Source organism: Adelges cooleyi, unplaced genomic scaffold, assembly GCF_023614345.1.
Source record: "Adelges cooleyi isolate 19-005CV unplaced genomic scaffold, UGA_ACOO_1.1 ACOO_flye_CR_arks_rails_tigmint_CR_PRNA_108, whole genome shotgun sequence".
NCBI lineage: Eukaryota > Metazoa > Arthropoda > Insecta > Hemiptera > Adelgidae > Adelges > Adelges cooleyi.
The window spans coordinates 4,007,160-4,035,001 of NW_026095761.1; the positions used below are offsets into that span (position 1 = coordinate 4,007,160).

Here is a 27,842-nt window from a genome sequence, read left to right on the forward strand (position 1 = left end):
TTGGCCGAATAAAAATGTTTATTATGATTTAGTAAAATATATAAACATGGTTTTGAAAAAATAAATACACAATTTGATAATTGATTGGAAACTGTTAAGAAACTGGATATTATTATGACACCTTTAAATCCTTCCTGAAATAAAAAAAAATTAAAAATCTGAATTTATTTTCATGACACCATTGTTAAAATAAAACTATTGTTAATTGTTTAAGCATGTTATAGTTATACTTTTTTTTTACCTACATTTCCTTAAAAAAAACTTTATTCACTAGGAAGGTATAAAATATTTTGGAAAATGTAATATAATAAAGATTTGTATTAAATTCTTTTAGCTAAGTCATATATTTAAGGGGAACGGAAAGCGTATTTTTTTTTTTACAAATGAAGACTAAAACGTGGAGTCACTTTTAGAATTGTCTACCGAACCGATTTCAATAATAATTATTTTATTCTATAGTTTAACATCTTCTCTATGGGAGCTAAAAAACCGATTTTTTATTTTTGTTTTCAAAAAATATTTATAAGCATTTTTATTTTTACTTTTTTATAGTTTTTTCTAATACATACAACTACTTTTTAATAGCTAAATCAAAAATCGGTCTTTAGCCCCCATAGAAAAAATAGTAAGTTTCACATAAAAATTAAAAAACTTGTAATCCATCCAATAGATACGTCAGAAAATGACATCCACGGAAGTCATTTTTTATCAAACTTTCGTCATAATTTGGAGAAAAATAACTTTAAAAGTATTATAATTAGAAAATTGTAATATGTGTTCCTTGAAATTAATAGGCATATTAAAAATGGCTATTAGGTTAATTTTTGCCAAATATTACCTAACCTTTGCCCTTTAATAAATAACGCTTTCCGTTCCCCTTAACAGAAATATACACCGGCTTTTAATTTCCAAAGACATATGTAACGGTTTTTGTTTTTATAACCGTTTATGTACGTTCTCAAATTGTTTAGATTTCTTTATCGATAGAAAAGTTTCAATCATTTTTTTTTAAACTTTTATATTTTAATGGTTAGCTTACTCCGTCGTTATCAATGATGACGACGATGTGCTTCTAAAATTTAGTTATTTTTTTACTAGGTATACCAACTTACTTAATCTTTATCATCAACATAACTAAAAGGATTGGGATTATATGTATCATCCAGACCACCAAATTTTTTACCCAAATATAAACAAGTTACTAAAGGACAGCAACACACCATAGCAGCCCCAGTTAAACATTTCTTCGCTGCATCGGGAAGACATTTATCTAAATAAAAAAAAAAACATTAGACATTTACCTTATTATTACTTATATTATTGTTTAAACTATAAAAAGAAGGTTACATATTATTGTACTGACATGTTTTGTATACTACCGGTTCCTTTTCAATCGAATTAGTTTCACCTATCCCAAAAAAATAATATTCAAATCATATATTACAGTTTGCTAACTTTAAAGTGACAATTTGGTTTAAAAAAAAAAAAAAATGTTTGTAAGTATTGGTTTTTTAACGATTTTTACAGTAACCTTTTAACACAGATGTTATTTGGCAGTAACTAAAACGTCAAGTTAAGTTACTTTCTGAAATGTCGATCGAACCAATTGCAATAATTTCTTTGTTTTTAGTTTAACATCTTCTCAATGGGGTCTTAAAGGCCGATTTTTATTGATTGATATTACGAAATTAATTTTTATCTAACTGTCGTCATAACTCGAAGAAAAAACTAGTTGGAATAAATAAGAATGGCTACTAGATCAATTTTTGTAAAATATTGCCTTTTCTTTACCCCTTTAACAAAAGTACAAAAATATATATAATATGAACGTTTAAAATACATTTTACACTATAAACTAAAAAAATAATAACTAAAAAAATAAAGCCAGTGCAGCCCAAACTACAGTATAACCTAGTACAGTCTAAATCAGTAAAGTAGAAATTAAGTTCAGTCTATACCAATACAGTGTAAACTAAGAACAGTTTAAACTAGTACAGTTCAAACCAGACCACTATCCACAGATTCACACCAAAGCGTTTTCTTAAAAGTTAGGTAAAAAAACAATTGTTATTTTCTACAATATAAAGCATTCGTTAAATATTAAGAATGATCAAAAAATATGTTTTCCATGTTTCATAATAAACAAATTAAATAATATTAGAAGGCTGTCACATATAATATATTTGTATAGTTTTTGTATTTTGGATTTCACTTGTCTCTTTAAATATTAAAAAGGAAATTTGTTTAAAATGCTAGTATATTTATATATTTTTTTATATTTAGCTTATTGGAGTCGATCAATGAATGAAAAATATTGTAGGTACAGCTTAATTTAAAACTTATCTCCGTTGAGATGAAACATGAAATGTATAAATGAATAGTAAAAATAATTATTAATCTAGTGTAATATCGCGCTTTGAAAATATCAAACTATTTCTAAAATATGCCTTATTTTTTTTTTTTATTCATAACATTACCATATTAATATTAATTTGTATACTCAATTTTCGTATGTACCTGTAGGTGCTGATAGCACAACCAAAACCACTGTCGATAAAATCAAATAAATGCCTATGCAGTTCATATTTATGATATTAAAGATTAAAGATTATCACCAATGGAGTTGATCGCAATACTAGACTACCGATGAATTTGTTACGTTCAATATCCAACATTTGTACCCGTATATTGTATAATATTAATAAATTCTTCATGTTTTTAAGCTATCTCTTCCACCACCACCAAACGGTTTAAAACAAATATCCTTCACAGTATAATGTCAATAGTAACACCATCAATAATGTCAGTGTCTATACATATCAGGCTTTTTTCCGTGCACTGAATTTTCGTTGTATGAAATGCGCCGATACGAAATACGAAAAACAACAATTTTTGTAAATTGTTATTCAATTTTTAGCATTTTATTTTTCTTATTTTCGTATCAAAGTGAATACGTAGTAATTATATTATGAATAATAGCACATATAAAAACACATTATCATCTATAACCAACCACATCTTATTGGCATTATAAACCCAGAAAATATAATTCGCCATTATTATACTCATTAACTCCCCTAAATTTCACACCTAAATATTTTTGTTACAATTAAGTTAGGTTTTTTTATAAATGACCACATAAAAGACGTAAACATTTTTAATAAAATAATGTAGAAAATTTCATCAACAACCTTTAATTTTAAAATTCAGTCTGTTTTAACCCTTTCGTTCCTAACATCCTCGTACGAACTTTAAAAAATCGAATAAAATATTAACAATGTATTATCAACGTTTTAAATACAAGTTCTTGTATAGATTGATGATAAAAAAATCGACACAGCTATATTAATAATCAATATTAGTCCGATATTATGGTTTGTTTAGCATCATAGGTTTTCCTTATTTTCACAAATTTACAACGTCATCATTATGGACATTTTTTTAATATAGTTATATGGTCAGACAAGGTTGTGCTAATTCATCTTGCTACACAATTGAGGCCGGGGTCCCTCAAGGTAGTGATCTTTCTCCCGACCTCTATAACATATTTACTGCAGATATGCCGCAAAGTAGAAACACATTATTAGCTACTTTTGCTGATGATACAGCTATTTTAAGTTGCCACAAAAATATAAACGATGCCGCTCACTATCTACAATCACATACTAAGACTTGTGAGAAATGGTTGAAGAATTGGAAAATAAAAATCAACGAAAATAAGTCCAGTCAAGTTACCTTCGCTCTCCGTCCAGAAATATGTCCCGATATAATACTTAACAACACAATTATCGCTTCTCAAAATGAGACAAAATATCTTGGTCTAATTCATGACAAACGTCTAACCTGGGGACCTCACCTCAAAGAAAAAAATCAAATATAAGATTACATCTTTTCCGCCCTTTACTAAAGTCTAATCTGTCACTCAAGACTAAACTGCTTATATACAAGTCAATAATTCGTCCAATATGGGCCTACGGAATACAAATATGGGGACCAGCTAAACCGTCAACAATAAGACCAATACAGGCGTTCCAAAATATTTCACTGCGAATGATTGCAAACTCTCCCTGGTACATCTCAAACAATAATCTACATAAAGACCTGCAAATAACAACTGTTAAAGAACTTGCCAAAATACACTACTTCAGATTCCACTCAAAACTAAACTCAAACTCAAATCCCCTAATAAAGCGCATGCACACGACTAGTATCCCCGGCAACCCTCCACGCAGACTAAAACATAACTGGAATAGAGACTTATTAACATAAAATAAACAACTTAACATAACTTAACTATAGAGGTGTTACCAATGGGTGGCTTCCTCCTCACGATATACAAGCCTTGTAATATAGATAAAAAAACAAAAAAAAACTTATTGTACATGTATATTGTATAGATTGTTTTGTATTATTATTAAAAAAAAAAAAAAAAAAAAAAATATAGTTATATATTTTTTTATAACCAGTAAAAGACTTTTTTTGTAATTTATGTAATTTTAGGTGAAATAAAAGTTATTATTTCTACGATATATTTATATTGACTTTGTTACTTCCCGACATACTTTTTAAATTTTGTAGTGTATAGCTAAGCCAGAATTCTAAATTTACTTCTGAAACTTCGTAAATACATTTTTTTAGTCCTATACAATAATTTACACGGTGTTAAAGCGCTTGGAAATGTGTTAAGCTAACCATTATACTATAAAAACTTTATACTGGACTTATACTACTTTATAAGTATTATTATGCTATACACATTACAATATACTATTGTATATTATGTTTTTTTTTAAATTTCTAATTAAGTATTTTTATTATTTCTAATCTTCTAAACCATAGCACGAAATAAATTATAAATTATTGGCAAATAAAACTTATTTTAGTTAAGAAATGCGTTATGCAGGACTTGTAAATTCGTTAATAACTGTAAAATATAAGTAGTGGTTATTTTCATAAAGTAATATTGTTTTGTTAAATAAGAGACTAATAGAAACAAATACATGTAACATTGTGGTCACACTTTTAATGGAAGATAACCTTTGATAGATATTTTTGTTGATTCATAGTTCCTAATTTTATAAGTATTATTTTCTCATAGTCGGTAATTAGTATTTTTCTGATTTGGGTTTCACTCGCAATATTGTTTTTGCACTTTTCTCAATTTTCAATAATCCTAAACACATTTTTTTATCGATGCGTTGGTTAATATTAAAAATGTATTCTTCTGGCAACAAACACACCAAAGTTTTTTCATGCGTTTTGCCTGTTGTTGTCGTAGATGGAACAGTTTTTTATTTGTACAAATGCTTCAACTACCAAAATATTTCATAAAAAAAAAATGTTCATTATTATAATACTATGCATATTATTTTCAAGTCTCTATAGAAATTTTTATCGATAAAAACCTTTTTCTGTTAGATTAAAATATGTAACAAGAAATTATTGGAAATTAAAAATAATTTTTAAAATCAAAATTCACGTGAAATTATTTTATAATACCTAACTGTCAAACAAAAGTTCAAAAAAAATATTTATTAAAACTTTTCGAAATTAGAAGTTTTTTCCATTTTTTTATCTAAATACAACCTCGTGCACCAAACATTACATCTCGACCGACTTAAATGTTTGAAATTATATTTTATTAGGACAATTTATTAAAAGAAACACATATCGCTATTGTTGTAATTTGTGTTATTTAGATAACACTATAAATATTAAAAATGCAGCATACTATTTTATATTATTATTATTTATTCCATCTAATACCGTATGAAATATATGTATTATATTTTTAATTTCATGACTTCGGCTTATTGTCAAATGAACCAAATACATATTTTATACAATAATAAACGGAAATAGCTTTGCAATTTTCAGTAGGTACTTAGTATGTAATAATCAAGTGTGTACCGACTAAGAACAATATAATATTAACAAATTGAAAATATTAGGCCAATCTAGCTCCCTTTTCGACAATTGCAAGTTGATGGAACGTCGATCCAAGGTAGCCTGTACTTTCAGGTGTGTTCGATTGGAAGAAAACGTATAGTCTAAAACACAATTAAAAATATGTTATGCGTAGCTGTAAAATGAAAAATTTTAAAAATTCAAACAGTTACTAGTAAAAATATATCTCCTTTACCAAACTTTTACCAAATATTCTATGTATATACAAGTAATAAGTGCTGTATACATTCCAGAATGTTTAGTTCAAGCCCTAAGAAGCTCAAGGGTCTTAAATGTTTTCATTTTTTGTACAATGCAAAACTTTGAAGTTACTATTATACATCATAAAAAAAATGGTAAAAAACAAAATTATGAAAAAAAGTACCTATAGTTTGATGTCAGAATTAAAAAAAAAAAAATTGTCGTTACTTTGACCTTGAGTTAGTATACAAATTCATGACATTTATACAATTTTGAATTAGTTTTTCATTTTTAACTTATTAATAATTAAAAAAAATTCATGTTATACAGTATGATTTTTACTATTGTTTACAATACAATTTTATTAAGAAAAGCGACAGCACTTTAGACCTTATCGGGTTAATCCTAATACTTTTTTCTTTGGAAAATTGAGCTCGGTTATAATTACCTATTTTTTGGTATTCCAACAGTTTCGTGAACGTAATCTGTGATGGCGGCAATATGTTTTTTATTTTCTTCTGGCCCTAAGCTACCAATACTTGTGACTTGAACAATTCCACATGGCTCGCTGGATGCACCAAAAGTCATTTTCAAACCACTATTCACGAGCGTTATACAAAACTGAAAAACAATGTATATTTATAATATTACATTGAAATAATTTTTTTTAATGATTCATTGCAAATTGAAATGCGGTTTGAGATTATTTTACTGTCTGTAGTATAGTATAATGTCGGTGTCATTAATAGGGTATAAGTTAATTAAGGTATAAGTTCTCAGAAATAAAAATTCCATCGGAACAGAAATTTAAAAGTGCTCAGCAAAACGTTGACACACTTATGTAATTTAAACTTATTAGTTATTTAGTATATTTTATAAATGTGTATTGGCAATATTACTATGAATTATTTGTCCTGATCAATATTTTGTATTAAAAATACAATTTACTACGAATTTAGGGTTTTATTATAATTAATAACTAGAAACTAGTTCTGAACTTATTTTTGTCATCAACAACTTTTTAAAGATCTAATACCTACACATTTTGGTCGTTTTCAATAAATGTCAAATAGGAAATCTTATTTTTTTTAAAGATCAAGAAATTTGTTATAAAAATAAAAGTCATTTCAAAAATTTGTCGGTCTCGGAATGTTATTTATATATTTACACTATCATTTAAATTTAGTACAGTTCCATTTTAATTGTATTTTGAGCCAATTAACGTTTAAATTATTCAGTTTAACTTATTTCTAAAATTAATTTTATTATTTCCGTAGGTACTCACTTTGGGTCCTTTGCCAAGTGTATTAGACAGCACTTTCAAAGCTCCGCTTAAGAAATCATCAGGTATTTTTGATGAGGGTAAGTTTGTGTCCAAACTTAAACGAGGCATTTTAAGATTTTTTTGATTATTTTAAACTGAACAAAAATGCAATTGAAATGATCAAGTATAGCGACCGTTCACGTTCTATAACACATTAATACTTGTTCGGTTACATAATTCGGTATTATAATTTTTTTTCGAGTATAGATATTTAATTTTTTTAACAGTAAGTATTTGGATATCGTTATAATTATTAAAAACTGCGTACAAGTATTACTCATTGCACATAACTGTTAATCTTGATTTTTTTTTTTTGCAAAACGTTACATAATATTTTGTCTGTCGCACTGACCAAACTCATAGGGCACACACACATTTAATGAATTATGTAAGATATAACTATAATAATTTAACAACCTATATTATTTGTGGCCATTCGATTTTCAACACTATAGTAAGGCAAGCACCTACATATACACTCATTCCAATTGATTGTTAACTCCAAGTACACAAAAAAAAATGCCAACCTTAAGTCTAATCACAAACGTACCCAAGTACAAAGTACCGGCAAGTTTCTTGTCTGACGCGTCCAAGTTGGTCAGTGAGATTTTAAAAACTCCAGAATCGGTAAGTTTCTTCAACTTGTATTAAAGTTGCAGCCATGTGTAATTCATATAGATTAGGTACCTATACTTAAATTAACATTGGATTTTTTTTTTCAAAAATGTTTATTAAATAAATATTTAACAATTGAAATATTTACCCACAACGACTAGACTAAGACATATTATTAAATTAAGTAAAAAATTAAAAAATATTATTTTTTCAAAAAAAAGAACAGTATAAAACACAGTTTAGATCTTAACGCGTTTTAATTTTTTTTTCTAAAAATTGTGTTTTGTACATTCATATGTTGTTCACGTTGCCAGTAATAGGTAGTTATTTTTATGTATTTCTTTTTTAATATAAATTTATCGATTTTTAATAATTAATGTCAACTAAAAATAAGTCTTTTTTTTTAGCTTTATTTATTTCAATTTTTGATGTTGATTTTTTTTTTTAGGAAATTTCTGTTAAAATAAAAACTGGAGATCCAATGTATTGGCATAACAACTATTCTTACTGTGGAATTGGTAGTTTGGCCGTCGTAGGCATTTATGGATTCGAAGAAAATAAAAACAACTCCTTTTCTATTTACAATTTTATTGAAAAACAACTTGGCATTCCACAAAACAGGTAATTGTTCTAACTAAACGAATTATACATAATATTGTGATGATATTTTTCTATAAAGTTAAATAGTATATAATAGTATCTAAAAAATAAATTCAGAAAAAAATATTAAAACCTTTTTTTTTAACGTGTAAAATGATCAATGAAAAATATACCTACTTAAATTTTTTAATTTTTGTTATCCTTATTTTAGCTTCGATGCAAAGCGAGAAGGTATTGGTTTTACTCTGATGTGTGTTTTTTTTTTATCTGTATACTCTGTAACTTTTTTAATACTGCACCAATTCCTTCGAGTAGCAACTCTATAAATCGCAAATTTCATCTAGTTGGTACTTTGGGGGGTAAAAGTTGAAAAAGTTTAATTCTTCACAGACGAAAGTTGAAAAAAACAAAAAAAAAACCGTACGAGTTTTTAAGTTAGAACTTTTACTGGCTATAATTTCGAGAAAAAGAGTCGGATCGAGTTGAAATGTATAAGAAATAATTACTTGGTATGCCCGCACACGTCAGTTGTGTCAAACTTAAACTATACCCATTTCCCACCCCCCTAGGGGGGGTACAATTTTTTTTGTTTTTCGGGGTTTTTAGCGGTAATTTTGAAACTTTTGGGTTGAAAATTTGCCAGTAGTTGGAACTCATATGTACCCATAACATATTAAACGGGAAAAAAATTCGGCACTACAGTTTTTTTTTAATTGCCGGGAAACTGTGTTTTCGCAGATTTCGTATATTTTAACAAAAACACCTAAAATCTTTAAAAAAAATTGATCAAATCATTAAAACAATTTTACGTATATCTATGCAGAATGATACTATTAGGTTTTGTGCTCAAGTACCACTTTTGACTTAAAGTTTATACAAATTCAATTTTTTTTTTTTCTTTTTTTTTTTTTAACTAAAAACCCGGTGGACCAGATGTGAGAAACGAACAGACACTAAAAATTATTAGTTGGTAACGTCTATCCGTGTTAGATTAGGTTAGGGCCCAATGATCGGTATCATAATATTGTGTTTATTACATGATATCACAGGCGACTAAATCGTGTACCTGATTATAGTAGAAACTCGATTGATTGGGAAAAAAACCTATCCGTGTACTTATTAAGACACTTAATGATTCTGATACGACAAAACCACTGTCGTTATCTCGTTATTTTATAGCCTGCGTTATATAACCTTACCGAAGTGTAACTATGAGTATATAATGTCCAACTACCTGCAAATAATGAAGAGGACTGTTGTTGTTTGGATTCAGATTAAGTGTTGGTTTTTATGCAGTATACCGCCTCAAAATGTTTTTTTTATTACACAATTTTTTTAAAGGAAAACTAATGTCTTGTATATTGTTATACTGTTATTCATTTAAAGAGATTCAAGCTTGATTGTTTAAATTGTTTAATATTAGATAATCTGCTTCGTGCTAATTTTAATTTTTTAGTTTATCAACTTGTAGCTCTAATTTTGTATAAAATATTTCATTATTTTATTACTATGTACTATTACTATTAAGATAAATTTTAATAATAATTAAGTCATAAATGATAATACTTTGTTTTATGACTAGATCAAATCTCGTGAACATTTAACATCATGATACTGCTCCTATGCTATTATTAAAAAAACACAATTTTTAAAATCTCCATAAAAGGTTATTGTTAAATAACAGGCAACAGCCGACTGCTAGTGGCTATACACGTTAGTAATATTTAACTAATAAGTAATATATGTAGGTAAAATTTATTGTTTTCTCCATCACAGTACCAGTATACGATTTATTTTAATTTAAATGTAAGAAAATCGATTTTTCTTTAGAAAATAACAAGAAATTAATATACAGGACGAGGCAGTATTATGAGGCGATTTTCTAATGTATTTAAATGGTAAAACCCGTTTCACTATCCCACCCTTTACATTTTAAGGATCTATGAAAAGGTTTTTTTAGTTGCATTTTATTTTGTACATTGTCAATCTAGTAAAATAGAAGTATAATATAGCTTTGAAATAATATAATCTGTGAAGTATAAATAGTTTGTGTGAGATTGCTTTAATGGAAGTATATAATACATAAATATTAATTTTATTGAGAATAAGCGATTATAATTTAAACTATGGAGTACAAACGATTGAAACATGAATCGTCGACCATTCCAACAAAATATAACAAGACATTGTATATGTGTTATTTGGTCCACTAAGTTTTTGCAAAAAAAAAAAACCAGTACAGTGGGGTCGGGGCATAGTGGGGACGGAGCATAGTTGGGTCGGGGCATAGTGGTGACGGGGAGGTCACAGGTTTACAGGAATTTTTAAATCTGAAAGTGATAAAATCACTTTCGAAAAAACGCTTCGATGCAAATCGGTAGTTAGTATTTTCAAGCCAGTACAGTCCAAACCAAGCACAGTATAAACCAGCAAAGTTAGAAAGTTTTAAATGAAGGTTCTGTATTTACAAATGAGCATCAAAGCGATTTTATTCAATTTTATCATTTTTATTTATAATAATTCTTGTAGACCTGTGACCTCTCCGTTTCCTCATTGCTTTGATTACATTATGCCAATACTCTACTGTACTAGTCCTCTCGGATAAAATCACTTTCAAATTAACGCTTTGATGGTCATTTGTAAATACAGAACCTTCATTTAAAACTTTCTAACTTTGCTGGTTTATACTGTGCTTGGTTTGGACTGTACTGGCTTGAAAATACTAACTACCGATTAGCATCGAAGCGTTTTTTCGAAAGTGATTTTATCACTTTCAGATTTAAAAATTCCTGTAAACCTGTGACCTCCCCGTCACCATTATGCCCCGACCCAACTATGCTCCGTCCCCACTATGCCCCGACCCCACTGTACTGGTTTTTTTTATTTTTAGTATTACAATGTAAACAGGTTATAAATAAAAATGTTTTGGGGAAATGACATGTAAAACACTGCGGTTGTTGTATGTTTTTATCTTTTAAAACGTATTTGATGTTGGTGATTTATGATATGTTTCCTGAAATGTTTGAAGTATTATTTGACCAATATAGTTTAAGATTACAAATATTATATAATATTATTATATTCTTCATGTTTTTAAGCTGTCTCTCCCATCACCGCTGTAACGATCATATTTCACTTGACCGTTACTTCGCGTTCCAAACCAACTGACACAGCACCCCCGACTATAGGTAGGGGAACGGTCGCACACACAGGACAATGCACGTCGCGTATCATCTAATTAACCAGTTGACTTTACCATCACGGACCGCCAATATCCTCGACCTTGCGCTCTATATTTTTGCCGTTTTACTACAAGCCGCCCATCCGACTATCTTTTGTGTGCGTCCGTTTCAACTCCGCTTTGACCAACCATTTCATCGTCCAACCCAGGTCAGAGTGTATATTATATATATATTGTATGATTTTGTATTTTATTTAGAAACCCTAATTTAGAATAAAACATCTTGTAGCCTGCAGCTGAGAGTTAGATTATTTAACAGTGTGACCGCCCGTTCTAGCTCCTCGGGCGATATATTAAGTTAATAAGGGAGACTTTAATGCCAATTAGACGTAGACAACGGCCTAGCCAACCGTTTTCCCGTGGGGATCCGTCTATTTTAGCTTTATCGACGGCCACTTTGCCTAGTCTAGCCAGCTAGACAAGTAGGTCCGTTACAACTTGGTGGAGGCGCCGATTGCCGTTAGTTTTATTTTTTACCTTGGGGGAGAACCCATTTTGCAAGTGAATAAACTACGGCCACGACCCCATATAACTGCACTGATTAATTTATTCGCTCTCAGTTTGTGTTAAGGTGTTTTATTTTACGGTACAAATTGCTCTGGAATTTTAAAGGATATTTTATTTAACTTAAATTGCATTATTTTTATTTAATTAAAAATTAATTATGAGTATTACTCCGCAATGCTTTTCCGGTCGAATGACCGAAGATATTATTGGGTATTTTAAAGATTACGAACGAATTTCGGCAGCAAATACCTGGACTGACGGGCAAAAAGTAGTTATGTTTCCGCTGTACCTTAGAGAGGAAGCGAAGATTTTGTTTGAGAAGATAGAGGATGAAACTAATACCTTATCTTGGTCTATTTTAAAAAAGGTGTTCACGGAATACTATAATTCCGAGAAACAACGAGCGCTTTTGAGAGAAAATTTAAATAGGAGAAAGAAACGGCCGGAGGAAACACTACAGAGTTACATTTTGAAAGTACTGGGAGAGTGTAAACGAGTGGATGAGAAAATGAGTTAGAAAGAGACAAGTAAGATAATTAGGAAGGGGTTACCTCAGGATATATATTGGAGGATATATGCAATGGACAACTCTACGGTTGATAAGATAATATCAAATATTAGGTCATATGAGGCGGACATGGCAGCAATTAATAATAATGGATGCGAAATAGAATTATTGAGGAGAGAGATTGAGATACTTAAAGTTAGTAAACATAATGATATTAGTGATGAAGACTATTGAGAGAAGAGCTTGAGGAACTTAAAGCTAACATGAATAATAGACCGTTTAAAAGTAATGGTAATTTGAGAAGAAATTTTAATAATTATAGAAATAATGGCAGTAAATTTAATGGTAACGGTGAAGGTAAACATTTTAACAAGCGCGATAATAATAATGATTATAGGAATAGAAGTTATCATAATGACGACGCCGCATCCGATAGCAGATATGGACGAAATAGACCTAGGAGTAATTCTGATTATGGTAGAAGTGAGGAAGACGATTTTGATAACCATAGTGAAAACGATTACAACGCGCGTTTTAGGAATAATGATAGACAAGAGAATAAAAATTATAATACTCCACCCCGAGTAGAAAACATAGGTAGCTGTGTAATTAATAATGCAGATTATAAAGGGAATAATCCAGTAATCATAGGTGTTTTAGATAATGTATCACATCATTTTACTGTTGACTCAGGCGCGACTACTAGCGTTATTAACGAAAATATGCTTCCCAAAAATCATGTAATTAGTTCTTACGGGAAGACAAAATTATATACAGCCAATGGTTCAAAATTAGATTTAGTTGGCAGGTCAACTATTAAAGTATATTTTAATCAGGGGTTCGGAACTAATTCCGGAACATGTTCCTTCATGACTCCCTGTTGTAATCGTTCCGGAACAAATACCCGGAACTCGTTCCTCAAGATATTCGTTCCGGAGCAAATACTCGGAACTCGTTCCTCGAGATATTCGTTCCGGAGCAAATACCCGGAACTCGTTCCTCAAGATATTCGTTCCGGAACAAATACCCGGAACTCGTTCCTTGAGATATTCGTTCCGGAACAAATACCCGGAACTCGTTCCTTGAGATATTCGTTCCGGAGCAAATACTCGGAACTCGTTCCTCGAGATATTCGTTCCGGAACAAATACCCGGAACTCGTTCCTTGAGATATTTGTTCCGGAGCAAATACTCGGAACTCGTTCCTTTGATATTTGTTCCGGAGAAAATAAAATGTAATTGTTCCTTGTCATTATTAATAATTTATTAATGGAGCAAAATGTATTTGTTCTACGTATTATGTTGTTTCGTTCGAGTTTATTGAAGGTGCACATTTTTTTTGTTACTTTATTCTTTGTGTGTGGTATTTTAGAAACAATAGACACATTAATGTAAGTTAAATATTAATTAATTTAAGTTAAATGTTAATTAATTTACCAAAAGATTATAGTTAATGCATTTAATATAACAATCAATGTTATTTTCAGTGTACATAAATGTATATAGTATATACATGGTGAAAGTTAACAGAGCTATTATAATATATTTTTACATACTGAGAAAAATGTATGCAACTAATCCATCAAAACCATCAGTTCTTTAATCATAAATTAAACTTGCAAAGTTAAAAAACACTTAATTTATATTAATTTAATATTTTTTTGGCTAATTATTTATGATTAATTTTCAGTGTATTTTTTTTACACAGCATATACAGGGTGATTCTTTTATCGTGAACCACTCAATATCTCATAGGGTTTAATAGGAAATTAAAATATTTTTTTTTTCATATTGTTGTTATACAATGTGATCTCAATTTTTCACAATTTTTTTTGTTTTTACCCCCCTCTCAACTTGTGATGAAGCTTCAAGTTTAGGACAGGAGGAAAGGAGGAATGTAAGATTATTTTTATCTGGGCGCATTTCCAAACCGCACTTCCCCTTCCATCCTAACTTAAACCTCTTATAACTTTTAAAATAGTTATCCTAATCTGGTTATCGACCAGTCAAAATTTTTAGTACATTATTCTCAATTTAAAAAGTTAATAAAATATATACGTTACCATTTAAGTTTCAAAAGTTGCTATCAAAAAAACTTAGTTGAGAGGGGGGTAAAAACAAAAATAATTGTGAAAAATTGAGATCACATTGTATAAAAACAATATGAAAAAATAAATTTTAATTTCTTATTAAACCCTATGAGATACTGAGTGGTTCATGATAAAATAATCATCCTGTATTACTCTAAGGATAAAAACTATTAGCTAGTTAAAAAGACCTAATAAATAATTCAAATATTCAATAAGGATTGAATAATAAATGTATAAATAATAACTGGATTCATAAATAAAATAAATTAACTACTGTTATAACTTATAACCTATAAACAGTAAGTTGTGAAAATTTGCATAGTAATAACATAACAGATTTGAATGTAGATCGACTTATATGGTTAATAACAATATTAATGCATTTACACAGACATTTCCCAACGTTATTATTTACTGATATAGTACCTAAATATTATCTTAATGGTGTATCTACATATACATTTGAAAATAACTTGCTATAGACATGCAGTAGAAAAGAAGCGTTCGGCCAATGTAGCCATTATATAATAGATTAGGATAACTGTATTAAAATTTATAAGAGGTTTAAGTTAGGAAAAAATAAACTTAAATACCTACGCATTAATATTGCGTTTAATTTATGATTAAAGAACTGATGGTTTTGATGGATTAGTTGCATACATTTTTCTCAGTATGTAAAAATATATTATAATAGCTCTGTTAACTTTCACCATGTATATACTATATACATTTATGTACACTGAAAATAACATTGATTGTTATATTAAATGCATTAACTATAATCTTTTGGTAAATTAATTAACATTTAACTTAAATTAATTAATATTTAACTTACATTAATGTGTCATTTAACTTAAATTAATTAATATTTAACTTACATTAATGTGTCATTTAACTTAAATTAATTAATATTTAACTTACATTAATGTGTCATTTAACTTAAATTAATTAATATTTAACTTACATTAATGTGTCATTTAACTTAAATTAATTAATATTTAACTTACATTAATGTGTCTATTGTTTCTAAAATACCACACACAAAGAATAAAGTAACAAAAAAAATGTGCACCTTCAATAAACTCGAACGAAACAACATAATACGTAGAACAAATACATTTTGCTCCATTAATAAATTATTAATAATGACAAGGAACAATTACATTTTATTTTCTCCGGAACAAATATCAAAGGAACGAGTTCCGAGTATTTGCTCCGGAACAAATATCTCAAGGAACGAGTTCCGGGTATTTGTTCCGGAACGAATATCTCGAGGAACGAGTTCCGAGTATTTGCTCCGGAACGAATATCTCAAGGAACGAGTTCCGGGTATTTGTTCCGGAACGAATATCTCAACGAACGAGTTCCGGGTATTTGTTCCGGAACGAATATCTTGAGGAACGAGTTCCGGGTATTTGCTCCGGAACGAATATCTCGAGGAACGAGTTCCGAGTATTTGCTCCGGAACGAATATCTTGAGGAACGAGTTCCGGGTATTTGTTCCGGAACATAAAAGAGAAATGAGTCAAATAGGAACGAATTCCGAACCCCTGATTTTAATAATATTCCTGTAGAAATACAATGCGCGGTCGTACGAAATTTGAATTGTAATAGTCTTCTTGGAGTTGATTTTCTAATTAAATATAAGGGCGTAGTCAACTTTGTTAAGTCAAAAATACAACTTAACGTGAATAATAAGGAAATACACATCGATTTTTTTAAAAATTATAATAATGGAATTAACATAAATAGGGTTGAAGATAATAACAACAATGGTTATTATATGGCTAATAAGAATGTGAATAATAAAAATAGTAGGATTAGCCAGAATACTAGGATTAATAATGGTAAAAGGAATTTTAAGAATTGTGTGCATAGTAATCATAGCGCTAATAAGAATATTAATTTGGGTAACTTTAATTATTATAAATATTATAGACACCCCCGTGGGTTAAATAATAATCATTCTAGGGCTCTATTCAATGGGAAAAATAGGACAACCCATAATTATTATAATGGAACTAGAAATAGGAAGTTTGAATATAACTGTAATAGTTCTACTTTTAATGATCAATCTAGAAAGGGTATTAGCAATAGACAGAGACCCAATTATACTAGCAGACCATTTATCACTAACCAGCAACATAACATAGGTAACTTTGACCATAACCTAGGAACTCAAAATTATGTTGAAACTCCAATTCCTCTGTTTTCCTCTGTCTCTTGATGGAAATTCCAAGAGGCAGTATAAGGAAAAGGAAAAATAAATTTCTATTTTTCTTTTGTAAAAATATAATTTTTTGTTTTTTTTTTGGGGGAATCATACATATAATTATATTATGCGCGAATATATAAATTATTTACTTCTGTTAGGTAGCGTCTTTAAAAATATAAATATAAATTGTAATTCACATTTCTCACGGTGTGATTACTAGGAATACATCTAGCAAAAAAAAAAAAAAAAACACATATTTCCTTGGAGGCAGACAACTGCCGTTGCAGGTTTTATAATTTCAAACTAACTGCTATCCCGTAATTATAAACGTTCGATTGTAAGGCAATGCCTTTTTCTGTTATTGCGTTGTCAGAAATGAATCATGGACATGTCCGAGTCTTATTTTCTGACAATCCTTGGACACCAATCCCCGACTCGCACTTCATATTATTATTTGAATTTGACACGGTTATAAAATATTATAATACGATTCCTTGACCGTTAGAACAGAAATTTAAAACAACGTATTTAAAAGTGATGATCATGATTTTAACGGAGAACAATAATGTAACATGTACAATCTCAGACGGTACCCGAGACGATATATACACATATACACGCACACACCCGTATGTGCCAGTGATCGCAATGTTTTGCTGACGTTGTAATTTCTGGGACAATTTTTATTGTAATATTAGTTAGAAGGTTTTAATATTATTTTTCATAATATTAAATAAATAAGTGATTTTTTTTTCCCTCAAGACAAAGTAAATTATATTATCAAAATATAAAAGAGTAAATATTATCGGTCTGTGCCGTGCAATTATGCAAACGTGTAAAAATAATTATCTTTATATTTTGCCCCGTAAGTATAAATAAGCAATTAGGATCGGAACGTCATTTATGTATTACTGTAATTTCCAGAAGTAGGTCATTTTATGGTCCATTTTAGTCGCGACCCCTATTTGTCAGCCTAGGATAATATGAACTAGGTCAATTTTTTTTTCCAACTATATTAGAATTTAATATTCACTTACTACTTCTGCCGTACGCCTATTGCTAAGTCATCAATACTACCGAATTATTTGCCGATTTTATTTACATCATCGTTTTTGCCGACGCGTACTAAATAGTACCTATTTGCCGTTTGTTTCATCTTTAGTCGCACGTTGCCGCCCGCAGCCAAGGAGGCGATCATATTCGGCCGCACGTTGCCGCTTTTAAGATAATCAATTTGAATTTGATTTTGTATGTTTTTATTTGCCGTTTAATTGCCGTTTTTGCCATGGCCATAGATCGCCGCAATTTTAAATTGCCGCATACCTATTGTTGCCGATATTGCCGCCTAAGTGCCGCATTTTAACCGCAAAGTTCAATATTTTATTGATTTATTTTGCCGTTGGTCTGGAGACCAACATTTTTACCACACCATATAACACATATCTTTGAATTTCGAATGTCGATCATATGGGTAGTTTAAGAGAAAGGAGTAGCTAACCTTTATTTTATACGTCCGGATCGAATTTTTGAATTTTAAATATTTTGGTTGTTAATACGCGAATGTCATCAGCGATTTTGGTAGTGAATAAATACATATTTCCGGTTGGTTACCGTTGAGTTTTTATATTTTATTTATACGGCTGTTTGTCTCTGCGTTTGTTCAGATTGACTGTTATATTATTATTTGGCAAATATTTTCCCGGCTAACCCCCGGTGACCGTCCGGTTTTACCGTTGACATGTTTTTTACACGGCACTGTCTCTGACGATCTCAGATTGACTTATTTTACTTGTTGAATAATATTTTATTATTTTTATCAACCAATGGACGACTATTATGTCAGATCACGAGTTGTTATTACATTATGCGGCGTATTAATTTTTCGGCTTTATAAAATAATTTCGGATTAGCTAATGAAATAATGACTGATATTTTACACGGCGTTTCGTTTTCGATTAACTGTTTTTGACTATGTACACATTAAATCGGATTTTAACGAATTTATTTTATTGACACAAGGTGTGCAGATGCAACCAATATTTTCTTTTTACGGCGATTTTATTTTTATATGCATAATTTTGCGCATGCTGATTTTCGTAACTATATGAAATTATTTTGAAATAGTTTCGTTTATTTATTTTTTATTTTAATAAAAATATTTTATTTTTCTTATGAGAACACTTACAATTTTAAAGGGTACTTACGTTAAATGACGTCCGAGTTGCTTGTATTATCAAACCCAAAATGTCTGACCACACAATTGATTCTATTCTTATTTAAATGTTAATTTTCCAAAGCAATGTGTATTTAGGGGCTATATAAAATTATTTATCAATTAATTATACTGTATTTCATTAAGTATATATATATATATATGTATGTCTTATTAAGTCGACTTTTATATTAAGTTTTAGGCGCAGCGGTACGGTGGTCAACTTTTAAAACTGTCTTTTTAAAGACAACCTGTTTGTTAATAATGCCTTTGTTTTACATATTTTTATTATATACATATATATTGACCGATTGTTATAGTTAAAATAAATCATTTCCTAGACATACGATACGCCAAAGGCGCAAGATTAGCCGACGTCAAAATATTTTTTGTAATTTTTTTTGTATCGTATGTGTAATGTTTGTATACATTTTAGAAGAAAAAAAACCGCGTAACGACCTGGGGACGGACATAATTACTTTCTTTAATTTAAATTGTTTACGGAAAACTACCCTACAATTAATCAAAATACACCTGAAGGTGCGTGCATTCTTTAACTTAAGTGTATATTGTAAATGGTCTGGTTTTTTATGCAGCTTTTTCCCCAGAGCCATTAAGTTAACTTAAATGCTATTAATTTGTGATTACACATCATTTTATTTTATAAATATTATTCACCGGATGCACGCCCACATTGTTTGTGACCCAACAGATTTTAACTTAATAATGACGAAATTTTTAAATGTGGATTATTGTTAAATTTTAAGAACACTATTTTTGGGGAGGACTTTGCGAAGACCTGGTGTTCCGTTTTTGCCCCGAGCTTATGCCAAGAAAGCGACGATAGGGCGGGCCATTTTCCGATGCAGAGGGAATGCAACAATGATGTGGCCCTAGACTGAGAGGGATGTCCTTCCAGCACTTAGAAGTCACCAGAAGTCCACCGAAAAAAAAAACAAGTGTTCTTTCCCCCACTTAGTTTTAAGGGTTCACCTTTATTTTCAGGAATTTTTGTACCACCATTTCGTTTCTTTTGCTTTTCAACCTTTTTTTGACAACCCTTAACTTTATACCACTAGGTCCGAGGTCGGACCTCTACGGGGGAAGGGCAGCTGTAACGATCATATTTCACTTGACCGTTACTTCGCGTTCCAAACCAACTGACACAGCACCCCCGACTATAGGTAGGGGAACGGTCGCACACACAGGACAATGCACGTCGCGTATCATCTAATTAACCAGTTGACTTTACCATCACGGACCGCCAATATCCTCGACCTTGCGCTCTATATTTTTGCCGTTTTACTACAAGCCGCCCATCCGACTATCTTTTGTGTGCGTCCGTTTCAACTCCGCTTTGACCAACCATTTCATCGTCCAACCCAGGTCAGAGTGTATATATATATATATATTGTATGATTTTGTATTTTATTTAGAAACCCTAATTTAGAATAAAACATCTTGTAGCCTGCAGCTGAGAGTTAGATTATTTAACAGTGTGACCGCCCGTTCTAGCTCCTCGGGCGATATATTAAGTTAATAAGGGAGACTTTAAGGCCAATTAGACGTAGACAACGGCCTAGCCAACCGTTTTCCCGTGGGGATCCGTCTATTTTAGCTTTATCGACGGCCACTTTGCCTAGTCTAGCCAGCTAGACAAGTAGGTCCGTTACACCGCCAAACTGTTTGAAACCGATAACCTACATAATATAATATAATGTCGATAGTAAAATTTGACAGATGAACTGGTGCCAGTGTCAATACATATCAGGTTTTATTCCGTACCCTAAATGGCTGAATGTATGTATAGTTGTATGTAATGCGCCTACACATAATAAACAATAATGTTTGTAAATAACACACAATTGTTATTGATTTTTTAGCATTTTACTTTTCTTAGTTTCGCTTCAAAGTGAATATTTTTATATTACAAGTAATAGCGCGTATAAAAACTCATTATGATTTATACCCAACCACATCCTAGCATAATGAACCCAGAAAATATAATAAGCCTTTTTTAAATCATTAACTCCACTAAATTTCTAGTTTTTTTTTTATAAAGTTTAAACCAAATTGCAACCAACTCTGAATTGTTAGGTTTTTAATAACATCTTGCGCCAATTTGTACATATCCATTAAAGAACAAATAATAATATAATTATAGATTACAATGTGAACCAAATATTTAAAAAAATGGTAACCAATATTTATTTTTTAGTAAAAATATTTTAACTAAATAAATAATAATACAAAAACTATAATTATATTTTTATCCATTTTTTGCTGCAATTGGTTTAGGGCACCCAAACATTTCTACATTTGTTAAAGAATAATTTTACTATTTTAATTATATTTTTAACTGGAACCTTTTGATAATATTAAATGGTTTTATCATTGTTCTTACTTTTCTAAATAATTGTATATTTAATTTCTTACATGGAAAAGTATTGAAATCCCGTTTTAAGTTGTGTTTTTATTGAAATATAAAAATAAAACCTATTTTGATGTGATGTTGCTTGATTGTATGCTTATTCAAACAGTTACCTGTTAGCCACGATACACCTATGCTGTATGCATTAAATACCAAAACCAAATACAAAATCTTCGACCTAGTTTTTTACGTCTTATTTACCTTAAATTCGTATCGATATAAAATAGCACAACATGCATCAGTAATAGTAGTAATACAAATAAAAGTGACTTAACAATGGTCTATGTAGCCAGGTTTTTCGTACTATTAAATGAGTTTTTATAATATTAAAGAACTTAGTATGTAAAAACACACAATTGTTCTTCATTGTTTTAGCGTCTAAGTTTATTTAGCTACGTATCGTTGTGAATAACATACTATGAGTAATAGCCCACACAAAAACACTTCTCTAAATCAACACACAACCACATATGCAATTTTACAAGTGTTGAAAATAGTACGCAATTATGGAAAGATAATATGAAATTAACATACTATTCAATTTAAAATATGTAGGATTAATGTTTGTACCCTGAATTATTTTAAGGACATTTTTAATAAGACTGATAAGGGCTGCGCAAAAGTATCAGTGTAGCCGCATGAGTTAATATGAACAATTGTGCAGTTATTTTACAACATTATGTACACACTTCTTATCAACCATACGATTTAAATGATAACTACTATATTATAATGAAACACATTACACGAAATTTTATACTCGGATATGTGGTCAAACTGATTTCATTTTGGTCATGTGACGTCTTGGTTTTTGTTTACTTGCCGAGTGAGCTATCTGTTTTCATATAGTCTGTGGTAGTGGTATATTGTAGCCAAGGCTGTTCTTTTTTTTGGCCCATAACATTACACCACTCAATTCTCCCCTTTTGAAATGGGTTTAATTTCTTACAGTATCTTAAACTACTACAGCTTAATATGTTTTTCAAATTTCAAAAGCCTATCTTAAGAGGAAGCAAAGATATAAGGGGGTAAGAAACACCATGTGAATTAGTTTTAGACTCACATTGCTACAACTTGGCTGTCGCACTGCCGTGCGCTCAGACAGTCTCTATTCGAAGTAATAATTAACAAGCTTTAAAATTAAAACAGATTAGAATACTGAGGCAACTAACTACCAGAATTTCAAAGTTTTAAAGTAGTAAAGTATAGATACCTACTTGTTTTTTCATTTATCAAAAAAATTGATTTTCGAAGCGTATCGATTTTTTTGTTAAAATAAAATCATTTTTGTAGCTATTTTTTTTTAAATTAAATAACAAGCTTATTTTTTGGTTAAATGATAGTTACAGTTTTAGAATTTATTTATTCACGCGTATAATGTTTAATACAATTATATTTTTTCGTGACAAAAAATGATTTTTGCGGTTGTTTTTTTGTTGTATGGTATAATGTTTTGTTATTAAATGTAAGCAGTAATTAAATGTGTAGTAAGAACTTATCCTTAGTATTAAATTAAACATATACATCAAACATATTTACTTAATGTTATATATATTGTAATCTGATATGAAATGAGGTAGAATAAATGTGCATAGTATATAAAGATAAATTAAGATTTATATTTCTTCTAAATATAAATACTGAGCCCGTCAAAAATTACATTTCCATAGATAATTTAAAATAAAAAAATTAATATAAGGGAATAAATCAGAAGTAGAAACAAGTTATTGGAATAGACTATATAATAAATTACAAATGTACGTTTTAGTGGTTAATATTTTTTTGGTGAGTGTATAAGGAAACAATAATAAACATAGATACATCTATGATATACATATGCGATAACACCATGAGTTATATACAATATGTTACTATATATATATATTATTAATAAAGGATAAAACACAACGATGGACAAAGATAAACATTTTAAAAACTAATAAGCATATTTATTTTAAGAATGTGACAAGGATCTTTGGTATTACAAATTTGTCAAATAGTTAAATTCAAAAAATATTAAATATTAAATAATAAATTATTGTGAACAAATGATCTCATATTTAAAATTAGTTTACATATAAATATTCTGGTTTTAAGTAACTGTACCACCAAAGTACTAATTGTATATAATTTCGGGTGTATAGAAGGTGCTACATAATTTTAAAAGTAAAACCAACAACTTCTGATGCTTTGTACCAAAACTAAAACGTCCTCTATAACCTCTATCTAAAATTGGGTATTTTATATATTCTGTAACATTTGACTGTTGCACTCTTTATTAATTATATTTGAGATTTTAGCATTTTTAAACTATTAATTACTTATAGTATTGACTTTTATTAATCTCAAATACACCTTTAATGACTAAAATATATCTAGTAATAATAGTTTTATAGCCATGCTTCTATTAGGATTCACCAATTAATGATCTAATCAGAGTCTCCAATTTTTTTGCATTCAATTATAACTAGGATGCACTAAATTTTAATAATAATTTTTTATAATACTCATAAAATAAGATAATTATATTTCGATTTAATTTACAATCGGAAAAATATCTATGAATTATTAAAATATATGTTTGTAGATGCGTTTATATCAGTATAGTCCAAATCAAGCAACAGTATAAACTATGCACAGTTCAAACCAACAAAGTAAAAAATTACTTAAGTGGTCTTTTATCCATAGATTCCCGTTGAATCGTCTTCTTGAATGTTAATTTATATTAACATAATAAATAATTCCTTTAACTCATTTTGTACTAAACTATTTCTGTACTGATTTAGACTGTACTTGCGTGAGACAATGCTGGAATTATTTTCACATTCAATGACTCAAGTTAGTTAACGCGACCGTAATAATGTTTCCATTATAATATAACTCTCTTCAATATACAAAACCACTATCTAAAACGAGTAAATAAATCTGTTGGTTTCAGTCAATAATAGTTGTAGTTAACGAAAAACAAGACATTTTAAAATTGGCCGAATAAAAATGTTTATTATGATTTAGTAAAATATATAAACATGGTTTTGAAAAAATAAATACACAATTTGATAATTGATTGGAAACTGTTAAGAAACTGGATATTATTATGACACCTTTAAATCCTTCCTGAAATAAAAAAAAATTTAAAATCTGAATTTATTTTCATGACACTATTGTTAAAATAAAACTATTGTTAATTGTTTAAGCATGTTATAGTTATACTTTTTTTTTTACCTACATTTCCTTAAAAAAAACTTTATTCACTAGGAAGGTATAAATTATTTTGGAAAATGTAATATAATAAAGATTTGTATTAAATTCTTTTAGCTAAGTCATATATTTAAGGGGAACGGAAAGCGTATTTTTTTTTTAAAAATGAAGACTAAAACGTGGAGTCACTTTTAGAATTGTCTACCGAACCGATTTCAATAATAATTATTTTATTCTATAGTTTAACATCTTCTCTATGGGAGCTGAAAAACCGATTTTTTATTTTTGTTTTCAAAAAATATTTATAAGCATTTTTATTTTTACTTTTTTATAGTTTTTTCTAATACATACAACTACTTTTTAATAGCTAAATCAAAAATCGGTCTTTAGCCCCCATAGAAAAAATAGTAAGTTTCACATAAAAATTAAAAAACTTGTAATCCATCCAATAGATACGTCAGAAAATGACATCCACGGAAGTCATTTTTTATCAAACTTTCGTCATAATTTGGAGAAAAATAACTTTAAAAGTATTATAATTAGAAAATTGTAATATGTGTTCCTTGAAATTAATAGGCATATTAAAAATGGCTATTAGGTTAATTTTTGCCAAATATTACCTAACCTTTGCCCTTTAATAAATAACGCTTTCCGTTCCCCTTAACAGAAATATACACCGGCTTTTAATTTCCAAAGACATATGTAACGGTTTTTGTTTTTATAACCGTTTATGTACGTTCTCAAATTGTTTAGATTTCTTTATCGATAGAAAAGTTTCAATCATTTTTTTTTAAACTTTTATATTTTAATTGTTAGCTTACTCCGTCGTTATCAATGATGACGACGATGTGCTTCTAAAATTTAGTTATTTTTTTACTAGGTATATCAACTTACTTAATCTTTATCATCAGCATAACTAAAAGGATTGGGATTATCTGTATCATCTATTCCACCACATTTTGCACACAAATAAAAACAAGTTGCTAAAGGACAGCAACACACCATTCGAGCCTTAGTTGAACATTTCATCGGTGCATCGGGAGGAGATTTATCTAAATAAAAAAAAAAAATTAGACATTTACCTTATTATTACTTATATTATTGTTTAAACTATAAAAAGAAGGTTACATATTATTGTACTGACTTGTTTTGTATACTACCGGTTTCTTTTCAATCGAATTAGTTTCACCTATCCCAAAAAAATAATATTCAAATCATATATTACAGTTTGCTAACTTTAAAGTGACAATTTGGTTTAAAAAAAAAAAAAAAATGTTTGTAAGTATTGGTTTTTTAACGATTTTTACAGTAACCTTTTAACACAGATGTTATTTGGCAGTAACTAAAACGTCAAGTTAAGTTACTTTCTGAAATGTCGATCGAACCAATTGATTTACCTTATTATTACTTATATTATTGTTTAAACTATAAAAAGAAGGTTACATATTATTGTACTGACTTGTTTTGTGTACTACCGGTTCCTTTTCAATCGAATTAGTTTCACCTATCCCTAAAAAATAATATTCAAATCATATATTACAGTTTGCTAACTTTAAAGTGACAATTTGGTTTAAAAAAAAAAAAAAATGTTTGTAAGTATTGGTTTTTTAACGATTTTTACAGTAACCTTTTAACACAGATGTTATTTGGCAGTAACTAAAACGTCAAGTTAAGTTACTTTCTGAAATGTCGATCGAACCAATTGCAATAATTTCTTTGTTTTTAGTTTAACATCTTCTCAATGGGGTCTTAAAGGCCGATTTTTATTGATTGATTCTACGAAATTAATTTTTATCTAACTGTCGTCATAACTCGAAGAAAAAACTAGTTGGAATAAATAAGAATGGCTACTAGATCAATTTTTGTAAAATATTGCCTTTTCTTTACCCCTTTAACAAAAGTACAAAAATATATATAATATGAACGTTTAAAATACATTTTACACTATAAACTAAAAAAATAATAACTAAAAAAATAAAGCCAGTGCAGCCCAAACTACAGTATAACCTAGTACAGTCTAAATCAGTAAAGTAGAAATTAAGTTCAGTCTATACCAATACAGTGTAAACTAAGAACAGTTTAAACTAGTACAGTTCAAACCAGACCACTATCCACAGATTCACACCAAAGCGTTTTCTTAAAAGTTAGGTAAAAAAACAATTGTTATTTTCTACAATATAAATCATTCGTTAAATATTAAGAATGATCAAAAAATATGTTTTCCATGTTTCATAATAAACAAATTAAATAATATTAGAAGGCTGTCACATATAATATATTTGTATAGTTTTTGTATTTTGGATTTCACATGTCTCTTTAAATATTAAAAAGGAAATTTGTTTAAAATGCTAGTATATTTATATATTTTTTTATATTTAGCTTATTGGAGTCGATCAATGAATGAAAAATATTGTAGGTACAGCTTAATTTAAAACTTATCTCCGTTGAGATGAAACATGAAATGTATAAATGAATAGTAAAAATAATTATTAATCTAGTGTAATATCGCGCTTTGAAAATATCAAACTATTTCTAAAATATGCCTTATTTTTTTTTTTATTCATAACATTACCATATTGATATTAATTTTTATACTCAATTTTCGTATGTACCTGAAGGTGCTGATAGCACAACCAAAACCGCTGTCGATAAAATCAAATAAATGCCTATGCAGTTCATATTTATGATATTAAAGATTAAAGATTATCACCAATGGACTTGATCGCAATACTATACTAAGGCCACTGAGAGAACG

The 27,842-nt window shown here is 29.1% G+C and overlaps 3 protein-coding genes across 11 annotated transcripts in view; 1 reads left to right on the top strand and 2 right to left on the bottom strand.

Annotated features, from left to right (window-relative positions):
* Positions 1-27,840, bottom strand: LOC126839825 (uncharacterized). Of its 2 annotated transcripts, none has more exons than XM_050575253.1 (5): positions 27,700-27,840; positions 26,547-26,597; positions 26,232-26,276; positions 25,982-26,139; positions 1-134 (listed from the first exon to the last, which is right to left on the bottom strand). In XM_050575253.1, exons 1-4 carry the CDS (start codon positions 27,764-27,766, stop codon positions 25,982-25,984), a joined length of 321 nt encoding a protein of 106 aa, XP_050431210.1. In that variant the 5' UTR covers positions 27,767-27,840; the 3' UTR covers positions 1-134. The 2 variants fall into 2 exon arrangements, with proteins under 2 accessions (XP_050431210.1, XP_050431201.1); XM_050575244.1 differs by lacking the exon at positions 1-134 and adding an exon at positions 24,870-25,003.
* Positions 1-27,842, top strand: part of LOC126839751 (macrophage migration inhibitory factor homolog) — a 95,468-nt gene that overhangs the window by 55,852 nt on the left and 11,774 nt on the right. For 2 of the 6 annotated variants that reach the window (XM_050575216.1, XM_050575207.1), the window contains exon 2: positions 8,535-8,707. The exons of 2 other annotated variants lie outside the window; for them this stretch is intronic. In XM_050575216.1, the coding sequence (XP_050431173.1) occupies positions 8,535-8,707 (173 nt within the window). Of the gene's footprint in view, positions 1-7,893; positions 8,099-8,534; positions 8,708-27,842 lie in introns of those variants that run through there. 2 more of the 6 variants (XM_050575199.1, XM_050575181.1) reach the window with 2 other exon arrangements.
* The window catches only part of LOC126839694 (macrophage migration inhibitory factor homolog), a 28,995-nt gene continuing 6,990 nt past the window's right edge, over positions 5,838-27,842 (bottom strand). The window contains exons 1-3 of one of the 3 annotated variants that reach the window (XM_050575102.1): positions 7,433-7,595; positions 6,596-6,768; positions 5,852-6,050 (exon numbers count right to left, since the gene is read on the bottom strand). In XM_050575102.1, coding sequence (XP_050431059.1) covers positions 5,948-6,050; positions 6,596-6,768; positions 7,433-7,540 — 384 coding nt within the window. In that variant the 5' untranslated portion in view covers positions 7,541-7,595 and the 3' untranslated portion in view covers positions 5,852-5,947. Of the gene's footprint in view, positions 6,051-6,595; positions 6,769-7,432; positions 7,596-27,842 lie in introns of those variants that run through there. The other 2 variants (XM_050575118.1, XM_050575124.1) reach the window with 2 other exon arrangements.

Bases quoted from the DNA above. Each gene is read 5' to 3' on its own strand.
- LOC126839825 (XM_050575253.1), bottom strand. From the start codon at position 27,766: ATGAACTGCATAGGCATTTATTTGATTTTATCGACAGCGGTTTTGGTT. The intron at 26,277-26,546 runs GTCAGTACAATA...TTTTTGGGATAG, and splicing joins ACCGGTAGTACACAAAACAA to GTGAAACTAATTCGATTGAA. The intron at 26,140-26,231 runs GTCAGTACAATA...TTTTTTATTTAG, and splicing joins ACCGGTAGTATACAAAACAA to ATAAATCTCCTCCCGATGCA.